The sequence below is a fragment of the Podarcis vaucheri genome (assembly GCF_965113315.1).
Source record: "Podarcis vaucheri genome assembly, chromosome: 5".
Taxonomy (NCBI): domain Eukaryota; kingdom Metazoa; phylum Chordata; class Lepidosauria; order Squamata; family Lacertidae; genus Podarcis; species Podarcis vaucheri.
This window is the reverse complement of record NC_138763.1, coordinates 59,202,468-59,222,189: the sequence shown is the minus strand read 5'-3', so window position 1 is coordinate 59,222,189 and position 19,722 is coordinate 59,202,468. Positions and strand designations below refer to the sequence as shown.

At 42.8% G+C, this 19,722-nt stretch overlaps 2 protein-coding genes across 3 annotated transcripts in view; both read left to right on the top strand.

Annotated features, from left to right (window-relative positions):
- The window catches only part of LOC309532517 ((E2-independent) E3 ubiquitin-conjugating enzyme FATS), an 87,270-nt gene extending 83,791 nt beyond the window's left edge, over positions 1–3,479 (top strand). For both annotated transcript variants that reach the window (XM_082222858.1, XM_082222859.1), the window contains exons 8-9: positions 2,143–2,242; positions 3,355–3,479. In XM_082222858.1, the coding sequence (XP_082078984.1) occupies positions 2,143–2,242; positions 3,355–3,393 (139 nt within the window). In that variant the 3' untranslated portion in view covers positions 3,394–3,479. The remainder of the gene's footprint in view (positions 1–2,142; positions 2,243–3,354) is intronic.
- Positions 3,480–13,523: 10,044 nt separating this feature from the next.
- Positions 13,524–19,722, top strand: part of ADAM12 (ADAM metallopeptidase domain 12) — a 189,079-nt gene continuing 182,880 nt past the window's right edge. Inside the window, exons 1-2 of the mRNA XM_082222835.1 lie at positions 13,524–15,665; positions 16,016–16,813. Of these exons, the coding sequence (XP_082078961.1) occupies positions 16,660–16,813 (154 nt within the window). The 5' untranslated portion in view covers positions 13,524–15,665; positions 16,016–16,659. The remainder of the gene's footprint in view (positions 15,666–16,015; positions 16,814–19,722) is intronic.

Genomic DNA, 19,722 nt, shown 5'->3' with positions numbered 1-19,722 from the left:
CACTGGCCCTGGGTTCTTGGAGTGCTGCACTTTACTTTTTCCTGTATGAGTGAATGGCAGATTTTCATACAGTTGGAAAAGCAAAGATGCACATTCAGAGGCACCAATCTAAACTTTCTCCAAGTGTCTTGCATGTTGGTTGCAGTCAGTTTCCTTTTTATTTTTCAAAACGTAGTGGGGACCATTAAGAATCCAGCTTGCTTCTGTCGACATAACTGCGGCTATGTTTCTTGGTCACGCTAGAGTTTTATGGATCCTAGGAAACTGCACATTTGCTTTTGTATCTATATATAATTAGAGAGTTTGTGTCTAAAAAATCCAATGGCACGTTCCAGCACTTTACAGTATTTCTTTTTATCTTTACAATAACCTGGTGAGATATGTTATGCTGCCAAATTGTGACTTTCTTAAGGTGGCTCGGGGCAAATTAGACATGAAGCTAAATGCTTAATTAAAAATCACATCTGCACAAAGGGAAATCACACAACCCTACACACACACACACACACACACACACACACACACAGAGGACTATGAGCCTTGGAAAAATCTACAATGGGAGGGTTTTTTTTCTGTATACTTATTGCCATGGGGTGTATATATCAGAATTTCAGATGGGGACACAAGGGTTACACCTCCTTTCCCTATGCACTGCAGTCCTAAAAGCATGCCTGCTTTTAATTGTAGAAAAAATTCATTGACATGGTTTCTAACAACACATTTAGCACTACTTCTTGTTTGGCTCTCAGAAAGTTTCATGAGTGAGCAGGGATTGCAGCTCAGCCTGGGTTCCCCACACCCAAACACTATTGCAATCCAAAGTTATCCTTCCAAAATGCAGTGGAAGAAATACTGGAAGGCCTTAGGCAAATGAAGGATACTTAGGAGAAATGAGTCTCCGCAGCTGCAGAGCATTGCCAGGGGGCTTATACTGTTGCTTCCATAGCTATATATGTGCCCTTTCAAGGGCTTCACAGATTGCTCCCAATGACATTTATCTTGATCTGCACAGATGGATTAGGGTAATCTAACACCGTACATTTATCACATCAAGTTAAGAAATAGTCTTTAAAACTAACATTTTTTTCATGGCATTATATCATGAATCCATGAATTATATGAGCAATACAATTCCAGTACCTTGTCATATGCAATTGTGCAAGGAGTCATGTCCCAGTGGCTAGCCATTCTAAATACCCCGGCCAACCACATTGCAGGGCAAGATAGCCTGCCAAATCAAAAGTTCAATTGCCCAATCATGGGCACTGAATGAGCAGAGCCTGGTCCACCCACTGAGGATAAAAGCTGTCTGCGCCTAGAGTTTGCAGTCCATCAGCCGAAGAGGAATCCCTCCCTCCCTCCCTCCAGGCTACTTTGTGTTAATTTTGTCTTAACCATATTTTCCTTCCTGTGCACTCTGTGACGGACTTTGCTATGGTTTCCAAATGGTTGCCATATTCGGAGCTGGGAAGGAATTTGCCTGCAAACAGATTGGGCCCATTGGGAGTTTTTACGTTTCTCATAGCAAAATGTCACAACTTTGGGTGGGTAAAACATTGGATGGAATCATAATCATCAAGGTTTGGATGAAGTGGTGCATCACCCCAACCTAAGAAGGGTCTATGTGGAAGTTTCTGTCCAGAAACCATGTGTAGGGCAGGCTGGTCACAGTAGATTAGCATCTTTTGGGAGGCCACAATCCTTGGCCCAACGCTGTTAAAAATTCCAGCCCTTCAACAGGAGGCTGAAATGGATATACATCCAGTGCCTGAGCCAAAGTCTACCTACATCTGTAATCAATAAAGTTGTGGCCAATGATGATCTCAGATCATGATCCTGTCCAAATTGTTCCTTTACTCCATACCTATTGCCTTCACACTGGGGCGCTGTGACTAGGCCCACAATAATGATGTACTTAAAAGCCTGCACACTTTAGAGCTCGGATGGGGAATCTGTGGCTCTCCAGATGTTGTTGAACTATCCTTGGCTATTGATCATGTTAATGGAAGATGGAGCGAAACATCAGCTGAAGGGGCACATGTTACCCTGCCCCTGCCTTCTTCCCATACACCTTTCTTTCCTTTCTTTCAAAGGCTCAGAAAACAAGTTTTTGACACTTAGCATATTTTTAATATGTTCCAGGATTTATAATAATCTGCCTGAAGTGAAGAAGAAACAAGAAGAGAAACAGAAACGGGTAATCATACAGAGCAACAGACTGCGTGTTGAAGTGTTCAAAAAGGTAATGATTCTTCAGTGAAGTGAACACAATACTCATTGATGCAGAGTTTCTTTCTCCATTCTGTCACCCCAAAATCGAATACCTGTTGTACACCTTCAGTACCACCCTGTAGAGCAAGGGTGGCTAGTCTGTGACCCTCCATTTGTTGTTGGACTTCAACTTCAAACAGCCCCCAGAAGCACAGCCAATAGTCAGAGATGGTAGGAGTCTAGTAACATCAGAAGGGTCACAAGTTAGCCACCTCTGCAGTAGGAAACCCAGTATTCCCATATTTTAAAATCCTGTTGCAAGTTTTCAAAGCGTTGTGACAGCAGTAGTGCTGCTTTGCCTGGCGATGTATCTATATTTGTGTGTGTGTATGTGTGTGTGTGTAATGCATTTGTGTGGATAGATGTACTGTATTGGACTGAATATAAGCCTCACTTTTCCACCAAATTCCAACTGTGAAAAGTTAAAGTGCAGCTTAAATTCACAACCTTACAAAAACTGGCTTTTACGACAACGCTGCTGAAACAGACATAGGGTAAAACAGAACAGGTATGAGTGCCTGAGGAATTTTAAGGGAACAGCTAACATTCAGGAATTGTCTTTTTTCCTCCCCCCTCCCCTGAATTTTAAAGGTGCGGCTTATATTTGGGTGCGGCTTATATTGGGGTCAATACGATATCTATTGGTGCACCCCAGATTTTTTTTTCATGTGTTGGTAAACAGTACTGTTTTGATCACCCCAGTTTATGAGAAACTTCAGGGATGCCAACACATACATCAGAAGTCGGTTTCCTTGGAATGAAGGTCACCAGAGAAAGTGGTGTCTTTGGGATATATGGCTTTATTTATACATATATGCAGGTTAAGCATAGTATGAAAGGCCTCACAGCGTTAATACTGAAACAGATATTGCTCCCACCTGATGTTTCTAGAGTGGGGTTCAAAGGCCAAGGCTTTGGACGCAGCACAGAAAGCAAGTCGTGCCTCTGTGTCTTCCCAGATGAGACTGGTTCAGTTCTAGTTGTTCTCTTAACAGTCACTGATGACATCACTTCCAAGTCAAGGAGTAGGAGATGGAAGGCATGGCATTGTAACTTAAAGGCTGCTTTTTTGTTTTATTGTAGCAATTGCTGGATCAGCTTCTTCAAAGAAATACCGAGTGACTAAAGATTCCTGGACACGTCATTCCTTCTTGGACCTTGAATGCCTTCGATGATTATAAAGCCATAAAAACTTGATGCGATCTTCACGACTTGGAGACTTTATTCATTTTAAATCTACAAACAAAGACTATAGCTTGATTAGATTTTTTTTTTTAAAAAAAGGAATATTCAAAGTAATTCTGGCGGGGGGGGGCTGGATTATATTCTGGTGGTCATGACGCATGGAAATACAGCTTTAACAATGGTTTTATGCACTTGTTGTTGCGGCAATGCAGCATTTAATTTGTACTTTTAAATTATAAAGCCAGCTTTTTATTTATAGATGAGAATCATATATTGCCACTGCAAATACATGATTCCCATGTACTCCACTTAGTGATTGCTTTCAAGTCTAAAACTAGCTCTTTTGAATGTAAGGAAAAGTGAATATTTTTTGCTGTGCTATTTAGCTAAAATAGCATTGCTGCCTAACCACCTGAACTACAGCATTAAATGAATGCTTAACATAGTATCAAGACTGATATTTTAATCAACCACATTCTTGTTTATATAGTGAAGCCAAATAAGGGGGTTACCTGTTAAAAACCAGTCTTTGGGACCTAACTATTAATTCTTCTTTTGAAACATGCTCTTTGCTAAACCATATAATTTTGCCTGGCTTCCCTTGGTTTCATGTATTTTTAAAATGGCACAAACCCGGTCAGTGGTTCTGACCAAGAAAAATGCTTGTGGAAAGAGTGCACATTTTTAAATATCTGTATTGTTTCCTCCAAAAATACATAAAATTGTCATTTGTGCATTCAGAAATAAAGCAAATTAAGCTTTGTACAAAGAAGGAATAAAGCGTAAGTAAGAAAAATTGTCCAGATTCAGTCAGTTTTATTGGGTAGTGTTAATTTTCAAAGCTATAATTACAAAGCATCATGCAATTCATACCCTTATGGCTGTGGGAGAATACTGCCATGGATTGTGTTTCCATGCTTGCTTCTGTGTACCAATTCCAATTTCACTTTAATAATGTGATGGGTACTATCTGGAAAATGCTACACGCTGCTTCTTTCACAGCAGATGAAACTGGCTGTGAATAATTCACACCTGGCCCTTCCTTGATCTGTACATTCATGAGAGTTCACTAACAGCTAACTAGGTGGGCATTTGAGGAAACAGGGAATTTGGTGGTGGTGGTGGTGGTGGTCCCCCCCCATTAAATATCACATTTGTTCATTTGTTGTTTATGGGCTCCAATCTTTAGCTCAGGCATAGGCAAACTCCAGCCCCCAGATGTCTGGGACTACAATTCCAATCATCCCTGACCACTGTTCCTGTTAGCTAAGGATGATGGGAATTGTAGTCCCAAACATCTGGAGGGCCGGAGTTTGCCTATGCCTGCTTTAGGTTGTATCTGTGTGTTTTTAAATATTCTGATCCATTTCTCTGTGTTCTCTCCTCTTTGAACGATTCCCATGCCTTTTCCCCCCAACTGGAACTCACAGGACCTCAGTTCCGGCACCTCTCAGGTGGGCTCCATTGCCATTATAAGAGAACAAGGGAGGCATTCGTGGTGAGTTCTGGCACCTCTTTTTCTAGAAAATAGTGTTGATGCGGTTCTCAGCTCACCTGTATAAAATGAACTGTTGTGGTTCCCCATTTACTATAATGGGGAAATCTAAAAATAGCTATAACATGCTTTTTGCCAAAGTGGATGAAATTTGCAGGCACAGAACCTCTCCAGAGTAGATTAAGTCTTCCAAATAGGACCAGGAGCTTTTTGTGAATGAAAGTAAAAAGGATTAACTTTTATTATGATGGTGGAGAGTGGTAGAGTGTCTTTGTTTCTCTTCATACCCTAAAATAATTAAGAGGTAGCTGAGTGGGGTATACTCTTGCCTGTACATTTTTTAAAAACTTTGCAGCATCACCTGCCTTTTCTTAGACGCTTCAAACAGGACTTAGATGAGGCTTTCTACATAGTTTTGAAGGGCTCTGGGTTTTGGGTTTTGTTAAAGCAGAGCAACGTAAAATTTTTATATATAAAACTGAAATGAATATTTTAACTTAAAAAATAATAACCCTCCACTGCTGTGCTTTTAACAACAACAGTCTGTTCTGCAGGCCATATTTTGGAAAGCTTCACTTCTTGCAGAGTCCATGGACAGCTCCTCAGCATTTGAAAAATGCAGGGTAGGTGAGTTACTGACACGCACTGAAGTATGATAGGTCACAATGGAAGGAGGCAGCCTTGACTTACATGCCTTAAGGGTTTTATACCATAGAGTAATGGTTTCTAATTAATTTCTGCCTCAGGGTTTCAGAAAGCCCCTGCAGACCCTGGAACACCAGGCGTTTCTGGTGTTCTCCCCTTTCATTCGGTGAACCACTTTCAATCTTTCCTGTGTAGAGTGCAGCACTGTACATTTAAGGCTGAACAAACAGGAATTAAAGGCTGAAGCCCTTATGGTATAGATTCCATGCTGTACCAATGTGCATAGTTTTGAAGGGAAGCACACACCATCCATGCAATCCCATCTTTTTTCAAAAAGGAGTAGACAGACAAACACAAAATATACAGTGTTAAAATCATGCACAGAATATTTTCATGAAGCAATGTAGGAGTGTTGGAAGTTTGACTTCCATTCTGTTGCCATGTCTCATTGTGTATTCATACTAAAGAACAGATCATGAAAACTTCCTGGTTCAGAAGGTGACAGTTTCTTACGAGATGAATTTGGTGAAAGTGTATTTGGCACAGTTGCAATGTGCAGTGAAGGGTCTACAAAAATCCCAAGACTGTGCCTGTGGAGAAGCTGAACTCTTTCAGTGGCAGATCCCCAACAAAGTTATAAAATGTATGCTTGACCACATTTTGATCTGAATTCAGTATCTTGACTTTAACTGCTGCCATATATTACACAGTAATTAGGAGTACATAGTTTGACAAGGAAGTAATATGTGCATGCAATTAGCAGTGCCCCTTATAAAAACTAACTATGAAACAAACCCAGCATTCCTATGCAATTCGATTTTCTTCCTGAAAATCACACAATATCTTTGTAAACCAGTACACCGGGGACCAGTTGGAGGAGGACCAAGGTAATGTCAATAAGCTTTTCTTGTAGCTGCAGAAGCTACCATCTCGGCTGGCTTTTGTTTCATGGACAGTACTCATATTCTCCTCCTTCTCTATGGAAGATTTTTTTTAAACTACCCTTGCCAACCATTGACCTCAACCTATTCTGGAGGATGAAGCCTTATTCATTGTACTGGCATTTGAAATGGGATAGCATTTTGAGAACTGCTTTGAATTCATTCATAAATGCTTTTTGACATTTAAAGTTTATTCATCTTCTTTGCTTCATTTAGGTCCCTTTATGTTTACCCCCAAAAGTAATTTCCCAAGTGTAAGGACAAAATACATGACAATTTCACATGAAAAGCCTATCTCATAATAAGTTTAGAATATTGTTATCTTATCTATAGCAAGGTTAGTGGAAACAATAGATAGGGTATGAATACCTGTTTGGTGTGTGGGAGGAGAACATTCTGTAGAATACCTAATATGTCCTTGGGGGGGGGGGAGTGTCTCTTATTATGAGTCTGACACTTATTCCATTGCTTACTGTAATGTGGATGGGGGAAGCTGGTTCTTCATAAAAGCTTTGAACACCTGTGCATTTTTTAGATTCTTTGTGGCTAATAATTGTTTCAGCAAAACTTTGAAACAGAGACTAAGGGACATTCAATTGCATGTTGTTTTTGTTGGAGCTTCAGAGTAAGGGAAAGCAATTCATAAAAATATTATTGTAAAATGTTAAATTCCATTAATCTTGCTACTGAGTTCGCATATTAATATTATTCTGAGGTCCACAAAGACAGACAATAAAGAAAGAAAACCATTCCCACTTAAGAGTGTGGTTTGGCTAAGGTCAATAGACCTGATGTTGCTGGAGCAATTGGCAAAGGGTTTATATATATAAAATAGGGAGAGCTCTGGTAGATCACACTAAAAGTCGCATCTGTGTTCTGTTCCCAAAGTTGTCAACCTGATTCCCAAGGAAAGCCCACAAGGACCTAAGTCAAATGGCATTTTGCTGCTCACCTTCCTCAACAACTGGTATTCAGAAGCATGTTGTTTCTCCTGGAGCTTATATAAAACCATCATTCCTACTAGTCATTGATAACCTTATCTTCCACAAATCTGTCTAATCCCATTTTCAAAGCTGTTTAATTTGGTGGCCATCACGAGTTGCAGCTTGGGCTTGGTGGGAGAGAAGGTAGGATGGCAAATGGTAGGCGGAGCCAGGGATCCTGACAGATGGAGCCAACGGTAGGCGGAGCCACTTCCCCCCATTTTTTCCTAGTGTCTTTTAACACAGCCTGACATGCAGGAATTAAACATATGAAGCAATTCATGGCATGGCTATGTGGGGGAAACTTGTAGTCTGAGCTTCTGCACGTGTGCTTAGCAGCAAATCCTACTGTGACCAAGAGGATTTATTTCTTATTAGAAAATAGGATTGCAAGCTACATTGCCTGTTTGCATATCAGGCTGCTAAACTCACAGGAGTAGACTGCTGCCATCCTGCAGTCTTCAAAGATGCATCAGGCCATACATTTGCAGGGACAAGCAGGGGTACCACCTTTTCTCCTCACAGGGCTTGATGACTCCAAGCGCCACTACTTGTGACATTGTTTTTATCTCAGTACTGTATGCATGCATTTTATATCCCAGCAAGAGCTATATCCTAAGGGGCCCTGAGATTCCATCCAAGGGTTCTATTTTGTTTCCTATCTGCAAAGTTGTAGAGAAATCTTGGAGATTCTGCAGCTAGTTCCCTAAGATTATTTTCCTTTAATGCTTAAAGGATGCCTATGTTGACATGGTTTTTATTGTTTTATCACTTATTGTGTGCTGCCCTTTAGACGGAAGGGAAGGATGTGAATTTAGTAAAAAATAAAATGTATCTCCTTCCCATAAGTTTTAAAGATTAGTTTCTGGGGGTGGGGGGCGGGAAACAAACTGCCTTGTAGCATGTAGTGCATCTGTTTAGAGATTACCATGTTCCTTGTAAAATCAATACCATTTAGCAAGCCACTTGGGTTTGGAATTTCTTTCTTTCTTTCTTTCTTTCTTTCTTTCTTTCTTTCTTAGCATGGATAACAAATCGAAGCATTTCCCTTTCCCTAACTGGGTTTGGCGTTTTACCAAAGCTGTAGGAGGCAGAATTGCTCAATATCCATTTTCAATGACCTACAGAGTCAGATAACGAGGAGTATCATCTGCCTACCAGATGCAAAATGACATGAAGAAAAAAATGTGCAGATGTGTTATTTGTACAAACGACAACATAAACAGTTCTAAATAGAACTGGTCTAAGGTTAAGAAGTAGGGAAGTGGAATAAATGACTAAGGAAAATGGTTCCATTTCCCTAATAACAACCAAAAATAAACAAATGCTAATTTGCTAATGACACTGTTCTACATCTGTCTGAATCTGGGCTTGTTTTTACATAGAACTGGAATATGTCTGACATTTCCTACCAACATCTTGAAGGCCACAGGTTCTAGACACTCCAATACAGAATGGCAAACTATCTAATGAACTCTTGCCATGTATAATTGCTAGCATCATATGTGGTTATTTTGGTAAAATACACAGTGCATTTTAAGAAATACATTATAAAATGAGAAAATGTAGTTTTCTCTATATATCTCCTAGTTGATCTTTCTGTCCCTGCATCTTTAGTTAAATGAAATGGGTGTGTTGAATCCTGTAGTCTGTTTTCTGGGAGTAGGTGAAGTGCCTCACTCCCTTTCCCTCCAATGGGTGCATTATCTCAGGATACCCCAGTAAAGGGGTTTGGCTGGAAGTTCTTTCTTGAAGCCTAGAGGAGAGCAGATGGGCTATAGAACTTCCAAATAGTGGCCTGGGAGGCCAGCTTAGCTGACCCACATCTTGAGGTGTCAGGGACTGGACTGAATAGGAGGAATGGGAAACGAGCCCTCCATCTGATTGGCTCCTTTCAGAAGAGGAGGGGGAGTGGGAAGTTTCTCCAGCAGTTTCAGGAGGAGAGGGAGACAGGGCTGGTGTATAGCTGAATGAGGAAATCCCTAGCTATCAGATAGTAGAGAATGAGGAAGGGGAAGTTAGAGAGCAGACAGCAGAGACCTCCCTGGAGTGTATGGGAGACCCTCCTAGTCCAAAGGCTCACAGGTCCCTCTGCATTCAAGAAAAGAGAATGCAGAAGGATGTGACTCCTGTGACTTCCTGTAGCCTTCCAGGATGTTGTGGGAGATGGAAGAGGAGGGACTCAGAGCAGCCAATGTCTCCTATGCGTGAAGACATGGATCTTTTGTCTTGCAACCAGATGGCTGAATAAAAGCCATAAAATACGAACTGTTTATTCTTCTTGTATTTGAGGCTACTGGGGGAGGAGAGGATACTCCATGCCTGACATGAGGTGGCCCTTAACCCAGGCATGACCCTGGAAATCTCCAACCAACGCAGGAGTATTAATCAGGAAGCACACCTAATGCCTAATCCAAAGCCTACCTGCATCTGTAATCATTTTCATCGTTGAAAACCATTTTCAATCCCAGAATGTTGTTGTTGTGTTGGTTTGTTCACCAGTTATTACCTCATCCCTTCCCTCTGTGCCTGGGAATTTCTACTGTTAATTTCTAGAGAAACAGGAAAATGTCTTAAATACTATACCTATGTATAATATTTAATTGACGTCTAATTTTATTCTGAATCCCAAAGGAATTAGTAATGAATGCCTATTTAACTGCAAGAATTGCTACACATGTAGGTAAATTGCATTGTTACCCACAGTGTGTTTTAAAATGTTTGTGTTTACTACTTCATAAAAAAAAATGTTGATGGCTTAAATTTAATTATATAATAGCATAAATCAAAATACATGCAAATTTAATTAGGGGTGATGAATTCTATTAAGCACAGCCTTCCAAAGCTATAAACAAAGCTCATATTCTCTGCATATTTCTGCTGCAGATTGTGCATATCTTTGCATATTTCTGCTGCAGATTGTGTCCCAAGGCACAAGGTACTTGGTGGTGGGAGGAGATATTCTGAAAGTCATGTTGGTACAGACCATGGCTATCATGATATAGTTTACCATTGGCAGAATACAGTATATACCATGGGCATGAACAGGAGCAAATGGGAGTTCCCTCTGCTCACATGGAACAGATAAGAGCTTCTTTTAAATAAGGCCGCTTGCAATATATCCCTGCCTTATTCTACATTCCTCCAACAACGGTGAGGAAGGTTTAAGGCAGGTTTAGCACAGGGATGGGAAACCTGGTGCCTTCCTGAAGTTGTTACATTCTCATCTCCTGCCAACCCCAGCCAGAATGGCTAATGGTCCAGAATGATGGGAGTCCAGCAACTACAGGAGGGTCTCAGGTTCCCTATCTTTGGTTTAATTGGAAAATGGCCAGTTAAGGTGCATAGGGAAGCAAACTTAACCCTGATCTAAATCCAACATTGTATCAGATTTCACTGTAATTGCTTCTTAGCTGGAGCTTGCATTCTGAATACTTTATACTAAAATTGCATGTCTCTATCCCTTCCCGCCTCAAAACAAATCAGATTTTTGTAAGTAGCAATTGTTGTGAAGATGACCTATGACTGTATTTCCTGTATCACTTTCTTTTTTTAAGAGTAGCTGTAGGTAGTGTTTTCAAACTTTGCTTTCTGCTATGGAGTCTAAAAGGAGAGGAAGCCAAGATTCTTTCCGTGTTGTGTCTCTCCGCCATACCTCCTCCGTCCCCCGTGACTCACAATTTTAGAAAAGCAGCTGGAATTGCAAGATGCGATAAGCACATGGTAACTGGCAACGTCATCTTGATAAGAAAATAGCAACATGGGGGAAATAATGGGACCTTATGGGAGGACATAAACCAAGGCAATTTCGAGTCTGAAAAGGATGTATGAAGATAAATGTATGAATGTGTACAAAGATACTAAACCATAAACAATTCTCTGCTTTCCTAGGAAAAAATAGGCTGAGATGGGGGAACTGTGATTTTGACTTCTTACCTCTGAATGTAATATAGCAGATAGTTCTGCCTGAAAGAGCTGCAGTTTGGTGCTCTGAAGTCTGGCAGGCAGTGGTGGATCCTCTGAAGAACAACAGATGCACCAGCAGAATGAAAGAACAGGTTAGAGGGCATGGCTCCAAAATGTCACGATTCAATCTGCTGCTGAGCCTTCAGAATCAGTGCAACCTTCAAGCCTTAGTGCAGAAATTGCCAAGTAAACATCTGCTTAGATCTCTTGTGGGGAAACTGTACTATCCCAAAGTTTCCTTAACAAAGTGTGTGCACAAGATAAATTTCTATGTAAGTGGATTGACTGAGAGCCCAAAGATAAACCTTCCTACATTATTGGATACGGGCTGCAATTCCTTTGAAGTCCTTGGGGTGGGACTTATTGTGAAGTAAACTGTGTAGTCCTATTTATGAACCACAGATATTAGCACCTTTGAGCAAATACAGGGTACATTTTTCTTACCAATGAGTTATCAAAACTAACCTCCCAGTTATGGAGAAGTGGGGATGGGGCTTCAGTCAAAGCAACTTTCCCAATCTACTGCTCTCCATACATTTTGGCTTACAACGCCCATCAGCCCCAGCCAGCACAGCTGTGGAAGGCACCAGGTTAAAGAGAATTTTCTTGAGGCATGTCTTTCATGCAGCCTTGATGCCTACGACTTTTGTTGTTGTTGTGGAGAAGTTTCTGAACTCCGTTTTGAGCGTTTGATGGTCCTGCCTGTGTTGCCATTTCCAGAGGTCTGAGGTTGCAGGGTCTCTGTCTCCAGCTACCCAAACAGCAGGAAAAAGGAGCTGTTTTGCCACTGAGAAGAAATCTTCTCAGCCGTTTTGCTTGTTGGAGCCAATCAGAGTGAAAGGAGATGAGTCGGCCATTGAGGATTGACACTTAAGAGTCACTTTGGAGAAGGAATGCAGGAAGAGGGGTTGTTGTTCTGTATGCTCCAAAGCTAAGTATTTAAAAACACTGAAAACAAAAGGTGTTTCCATTTCAAGAGAATGGAGTGCAAGCTGGTTTTTTTGGTTTTTGGGTGTGTTTTTTTACATATAATGGAACTTCAAGGAAAACACAACCTAAATTGTTCCGAAAGAAGATATTGGAGCTTCCAAAGCATTTGCCATTTACGTGCACAGAAAATAGTAGATAGAACTGAAATGCATTCTTTCAAGATTCATTGCAGCCCAAGCTCATGTTACCTTTTCAGGTTAATCCACTTGAGTAAGACACTGCATTGACTGGAGAAATTCAGTTGGAAGAATTCAGGTGTGATTGATGTAGGCTAGGCAAAGATCCCAAGAGGAACAGGCCAGCAAAAATAGCTGCTACTTAAAATGTTGCTCCCAAACCATCAAGTTGCACAGCAACTATAAAGCAGTGGAATGTATAAACTTTACACACACACACACACACACACACACACACATGCACTTGATGTCCCAGTTCTTTCTAAATCGAAATTATGCTTGCTTGGTGGCATCTTGTAAATACTGCTTCATAAAATTCTTTTATCCTTTCAGAATGTGGTCTCATTTTGAGACAGGCTGTTGCCAAAAGATTAAAACTGCAGCATATATATATTTTTCATAAATGCATAAATAACTTCAGGATTGTTCTGTCACTTTTATTTATATCTGAATATAATTTTACAGTGCTTTATCATTTTAATAAGAAACAACAGTTTGGCAGAATTCCCCTCTGAATCCCGAAATCTGCTGTCATTTTAAAAAACAAATCACCCAGTTTCAGATATAGCTTAGCCATTTTAACCATTTACAGGGTAACCCTATTTGTGTATACTGAGCAGGCAGCCCCATTGAGTTCAATGGGTCTTGAGACTGGGGTGCTACTTCTTTATAAACATGCTTAGGATCAGACTGAAAACTCACTTTCCACATACTATGAGCAGGAACCCCTGCAAAGAACACTCAGGATTTTTCTAGGCTGAAATGTCAATATTAATACTGTGATCAGGTTTGGAGGTAGCAATCACAGTTCAGTAAACCATGGCTGCTGAGGCCAAGAATGAGCATCAGACCCATGCAATACTGCCTCCACCTTTACCTTTGTTTGCACACAAGAACAGTTTGAAAAGCCATAAATTTCCATTATATCCATACTAGAAAACTGTTTTAATTTAATCAGGATGTTAAATCCACTGAGTTGGAAGAGTGCATGTTCTAGAGAGGGTGGGAAATGGAAAATATGTATGTTTCCCTTTTCTTCCTCGTAGAACATCCCTGGATAGTGCAGGGGGAGGATTTTGTTGACCTCATGACACACACATTCATCAATCCCCTCCCCTCCTGGATACTTACTAAGGCCTTTTATATTGCAGCCCCCACAATGTGGAATTTTGTCTGCTATCCCAGGAAATGTATCTGCCACTCCTTCACATCCTATTTTTTCCTTGTAATTGGAAATTGTAATCCTTAGGTAACCCTTTGATATATGTACTGCTGATTGAATTTTGTTTTTGTTATGATCCTAGTTGCTTGGTTGTTTTATCTCCCCCTTTTAACAATTATTGATTGTTATTTGTTTCATTGTTTTGTTTTAATTTCTGATGTTAGCTACCCTGGATACTTTATGGATAGAAATGTAAGAATGAGATCCTTTCATAGACAATTTCCCCCTGCTATGAGATGAAGAGAACAATTCATTCCATATTAAGCGTCTTTAAAATTCCATTGTGTTCTCTGGAAGTGATTAACCAGAATCTCACCCCTTCCTTTTGAAATCATTGGGATTTAGGCAGCAAATCTAACCACTTTACTTGGGAATAAGCCCCATTAAATTCAACAGGAAATACTTCTTCCATGGGCCCATGCAAAAAGGTACAGCCTGACCTAATGTGAGAATTCATGGTGACAAGGCCAGTTGCACGTCAGAGGGCATTCCACAGCCTGGGGGCTACCATGGAAAAGGCCTTCTCACCCCTCATGAACTTCACATGGCAGTGGAACTGCCAACACGGCCTCCCCTACAAATCTCAGCACCCAGGGTAGTCTATATGGGAGGAGGTGTTGCTTCAGATATTCTGGGCCCAAGTCACTTAGGGCTTTATTTGTCAAAATAAGCATCTTCAATTGGACTCAGAAGCGTAATGGCAACCAGCACAGGTCCTAAAGAAGCTACTCAGGCAATAATGTCTTCCAGCACCCTGGCTGGTGCATTCTGCACCAACTGCAGCTTCTGGACCACCTTCAAGACCAGCCCCATACATAGTGCATTACAATGGTTTACTGGAGGTCACCAGAGCATGGATCACTTCAAGTCAAGCTATTTCATGTCATCCTTGGCAGGGAGCGGGGGGTGGGACTCCATTTTGGGAACTGCACCAAAGTCCCTAACCACCTTAATTCCACCTTGAGGGTACAAACCAAACTTGACAACTACATTTCAGAATAAAACAAGTATGTGCAGTAGATGAATTATCACGTGCATAGACCCTTTTGTCCTCCTCACCTATTCCAAAAAGATGGATTTTTACCAGCATTACAAAGGTGGATGCATGAATTTCACAAAAACTGGCTTTTATCCACTTGCAGAAACTAATACTTTAGTGTTCCAAATTCTGGAAGAATGATCTGGCCCCTTTCCCGGCCTGCTGCAAGTCTGTCATAAAGGAAAAAGACTGCAAACATCATCTATTTACATATGTTCCTGTGATGGGTGACCGCATGTCAGACACAAAGTAATATCTTTTCATTTGTCTGACAGCTGTGACAATGTGAATGAAGGAAGATTTAAAAACAAAAATCCTGAGGGAAGCATGCTGAAGAAGTATTCTATTCCTCACACTTTAAAATGACATAAAATACAATCCAACCAGGCATTGGAATTAAGCACAATTATAATATCAGCAAGGAATCCTTTTATTTTTGAGCGGACGGGAAGAACTCATCACTTTTTTCTGAAGCCATTTGAGTCGCACACATAACAATCTGAGAGAAGAGACGTTTGAGACAAAACAAGATCATTCATCATCGCTGGAGGGGAAGAAGAATTTTACAGCCAGCCTTAAAATTAATCCCAAATGAGGGAGTCTCCTTCCAACACGAACTGAAAATTGGCAGGTCACTTGCTCTGCAAAGGAACGGTTTCTGCCTGCACGTTTCGGAGGGCGCTAGGACCCTGCGCGGGAGCAGCAGGACGAAGGCAAAGAAGACAATAATTTGTTCCATTGTAATGAGAACTGTGAGTGTTGGCAAGGGGCACTTTTTCACAGGGCCTGCCTTCTTCCACTAACGATTTTCAGTGCCTCCTGTTAGCCAACCCGGGCAATTTGTTCAGTTATTGCAACGGTCAACATATTTGATCTTGCGGGGGGGGGAACCCCCTCTCCATCAACAGTTTAAATTAAGAGAGGGGGGAAATATGAAAGCAAAGCCCAGCTCATCATCAGCCTATGCAGGAGCAGGAGGGGTTTGGGAGTCAGCTGTATGCAGGAAATCTCTCACATCCTGAGTTTCCGTGCTCGCTCTCTCGCTCTGTAACTGTATATTAATGGGGCTGTTCTCCAGCCCCAGCTGATGAAAGTTTCTCAGTCTAGGCTAAGATGTCCATGCGTCGCCATGCAGAGCGGCTACGCTCCCTTCCTCCTCCTCCTCAGCCCCCTGCCCAGCTCTTGCTCCTGCTGCTGCTCAGCCTCTTAATAGCACCACCATCCGGGGCTCAAGGTAAGTTGGAAATGCTTATATACGTAACATGCATGCATGCACCGCACATATCTATAACTTCCTTGTCGCCAAAGCGGCCCTCCCCGAGTTCTGTCAAACGTCCACGTTTTGCATTTCTTTTGTCCTGCAAGGAAGCCGCCCTTTCGGCATATTTTCTCTGCTGTATCTCCCCGGCACCTCTTCTTCTCCCCCCTTTATATTTTACCCCCGAGTTGGTCACACTGAACAGTCCTCCCGCTACCGCCCCGCTCTCCTTTTGTGTGACTGGTATATAGAAGGGAGCAGCGAGGAGCCGGCATTTCTCTTTCTCCGTCTCTCCGGGCGCTTCTGTTGGCGGCTCCTTCGCTGGGCGGGAGGCTTTTGGGCGGGGGTGGTCGGGGGGACGCTCGCCTGGCTCGAAGGACGGAATTCCCGCCCGCCCGGCGCCCTAACGCCTCCCACGAGCGCGAGCCCTTCCAGAGGCGGCGTTTCCCTCAGCGCAAAAGCGCGGGCTTTGCGGCTCCGTTTCGAAAATGGGCACAAGAGGCGCTGCTGCCGCTTCGCGCCGGTGTTGCCGTCAGTCACTTCACGCCAAAAGGGGGTTTCCGAGAGGCCATCTCTCTCCCCCCCCTCCCCAGGACTCCCCACCCGCTTTCAACAGCTGTGTGGAAATGATAAATGTAACAGGTGAAACTCCCCGTCCACCGCCGCCACCATTGCAGTCCTGCATGCCTCGTGGACACCTGTTGAATGCCAGCCTGCCTGCCTGAGTGCTGTGAAAGGCAGAGGACGCCGAAGGCCGGGGGGGGGGGGAGAGAGAGAGAAGATCTGCTTCACTTTCAAAGGTTGATTTCAAGACAAATCACGGGTGAATCCTGGGAACAGTGAAATGTCCCAGGAGGGGTCCTCAGGCAGGATTACCTCCAGCTAAAACTTTGAAAGGTAATTCCCGAATTCAGTGGGGATTCACTTTTCAGATAAGGCCATAGGAAGTATGTGTGTGCAACCCTAGTTGTACATGCAGTTGCAGAAGTTGCTTATTATTGTTGTAAATTAAATGGTGTGTGAATATGGATTTCGGTACATAAATAACAACCCGCCCTGTTTGTTTGTTTTCCAAATAAGCTTTTTCTTCTGTTTGTTTTCTGATTTGATACCAGTAAGTCACTGAAAAGCAACAACAGGGCTGTGTTTTTTTATTGGCATGCAACTTTTACACTACAGTTCTATGCACACTTTCATGAGAGTGACATCATTCTGAGTAAATGTGTTGAATTTTACTTTTACACATGTTACTAGAAATAAGTGTGTTGACCTGTGTGCATGGTTGGGTGCCCCAAGAATAGAGGCAAATATAAGTGAATCTGTAGTATGATAAAGTACACACCTTGTTCTCACATAACACTGCCATCCTTCCCAAACCAGGTGCTAATTTAGACTGCCACTCCCACCATCCTTCACCATTGGCCATAACGGCCAGGACACATGAGACTTGTAGTCTAAAACATCTGGAGGGCAGTGGATTGGAGAAAACTGTGCTAACCATGGTTTGTTTGGCCCAAGGGGTAGGTAACATTTTTCGGCTTGATGATCACATTGAGGGGTTGCTATCTGTCCAAGGGCTACATACCAAACTAAGCACATTTAACACATGCAGTGTGTGTACAAATCCACATACACTCAGTGGCGGGGTAGGGGAGATGCAGTTTGCACACACACACACAGAGTGGTACCTCGGGTTAAGAACTTAATTAGTTCTGGAGGTCCATTCTTAACCTGAAACTGTTCTTAACCTGAGGTACCACTTTAGCTAATGGGGCCTTCCACTGCAGCCACATGGTACTATTTCTGGGTTAGCAGAGTCTGTAACCTGAAGTGTCTGTAACCCGAGGTACCACTGTATATATATGTACACCCATTCAGATTGCAGGGGTGGGAAGCAGACAAGATGAGCCTGCACACATGCACATTCACACAGAACAGATGGAGCGGGATGGACTCAGGAGCAGATAGAGCCACACAGAAAACAGGATTTTCATTCTCCAGGGCAGTGCTAGAGTAGGAGAGTCTCCTGTTCTAGCAGTTCCCTAGGGAGGAAGAAACAGAGCCACCTCTTCTTACCTTTGAAAAGGTCCTTCTTCCTATGCCATGGCACAATTGTCAGAAGGTATTTGACAGGAAGCATTAACAGCGGCGTAGCGTGAGTTGTGAGCACCCGGGGCAACGCAAGTAATTTGCGCCCCCTAACCCGGGGCAAGGCACGTAATTTGCGCCCCCCCCCTACCCCCTAACCTGCGAGTTGCCGCTGGCGCTGCTGCCCAAACGACGCCGCTTGCCCGGAGGAGGAGGGGGGCAGAGAGGTGAGGAAAATGCAACGGCCCAGCAGCTGCAGCAGCACCGGCGGAGGCGGGGCTGTGAGGAGGGGCTGCCTGGCGCGTCCTCCGCGGCGAGCGCTGAGAGCCGCTGCCTGCCGGGCGCCTTCAGCCGGGCGCTGCGAGAAATGCGGCTCTGCTACAGCCTGCGCCCGAGGCTCTTCGGCGACTCCGGAGGCAGCGAGCGCGCCCCCCCCAGATGTTGCGCCCGGTGCGGCCTGCCCCCCTTGCACCCCCCACGCTACGCCACTGAGCATTAAGAAACATTTCTTCCTATTTCATCAGCCTTCCAGAGATGTTCTAACAAGCACACTCACCTTTTAAGACTGGTGCAACAGAGAAAGAACCTAAAAAGAGGTGACATCCCCATTCCCACATCAGCAGTGACCACAACAGTGGAGGCACAATGATGCCACCTGCTGGATATTTTTTTAATTTTTTGGGGGAGGGGAAAGGTAACCAAATTATTTGGTGGTTGGCTGGGCTTCATGGATCACCTAAAATCAGTTGGGGTGGGCAGTGGATTTGGGCCATGGGTTAGCCACCCCTGGTTTAGTTAAAGTGAGGCTTGTTTGATTATCTGAACCCAGCCCAGTATATTAACTATGCTTTGTTTTCTGGAAACAAAGCACAATATGAGCAATGTTTTATTGTTGACATGAACCATGGCTTGTTTTAATGACGGTTTGGTGTCATGTCTGAACCCAACAGCTATGCTTAACCATGGTTTGTTTGATCACACCACGCCAGGTGCTCAGCCTGCTGTGGAAGCAACTGAGGAAAAAACAAGTTTGGGTGAACAATACATGGCTTGTTCATTTGCTTGTTGTACTATAGCTTACTGTTGCATGTGAATGCAACCAGTGTTTGGAACCTTCCCCTTGGAATGTTTTCTCAGTATAATATAGCTGCAGAGCTCTAATTCAGATTAAACAATGTAGTCCTATACATGTTATAAGTATCCCCCACTGAGTTCATTTACACTTATTTTCAGGGAGGCATGTACAGTATTGCAGTGTGTTAAAACTGGGCTTTTGCATGGAACAGAACCTTCACCACCACCCATAGGTGCCAACTGAAATAAGGCAAGGCCCAATGGTGGTGTGTTTTTGGCATTTGTTAAAATAACCTTGTTTGCCAAGCAGTTGCTGGTTAATGATACTTAGCTTGTAGTTTTCCTGGCTACTGTGGAGGTTGCTGTAGTCGTTTTTTAGTGTTGATTTT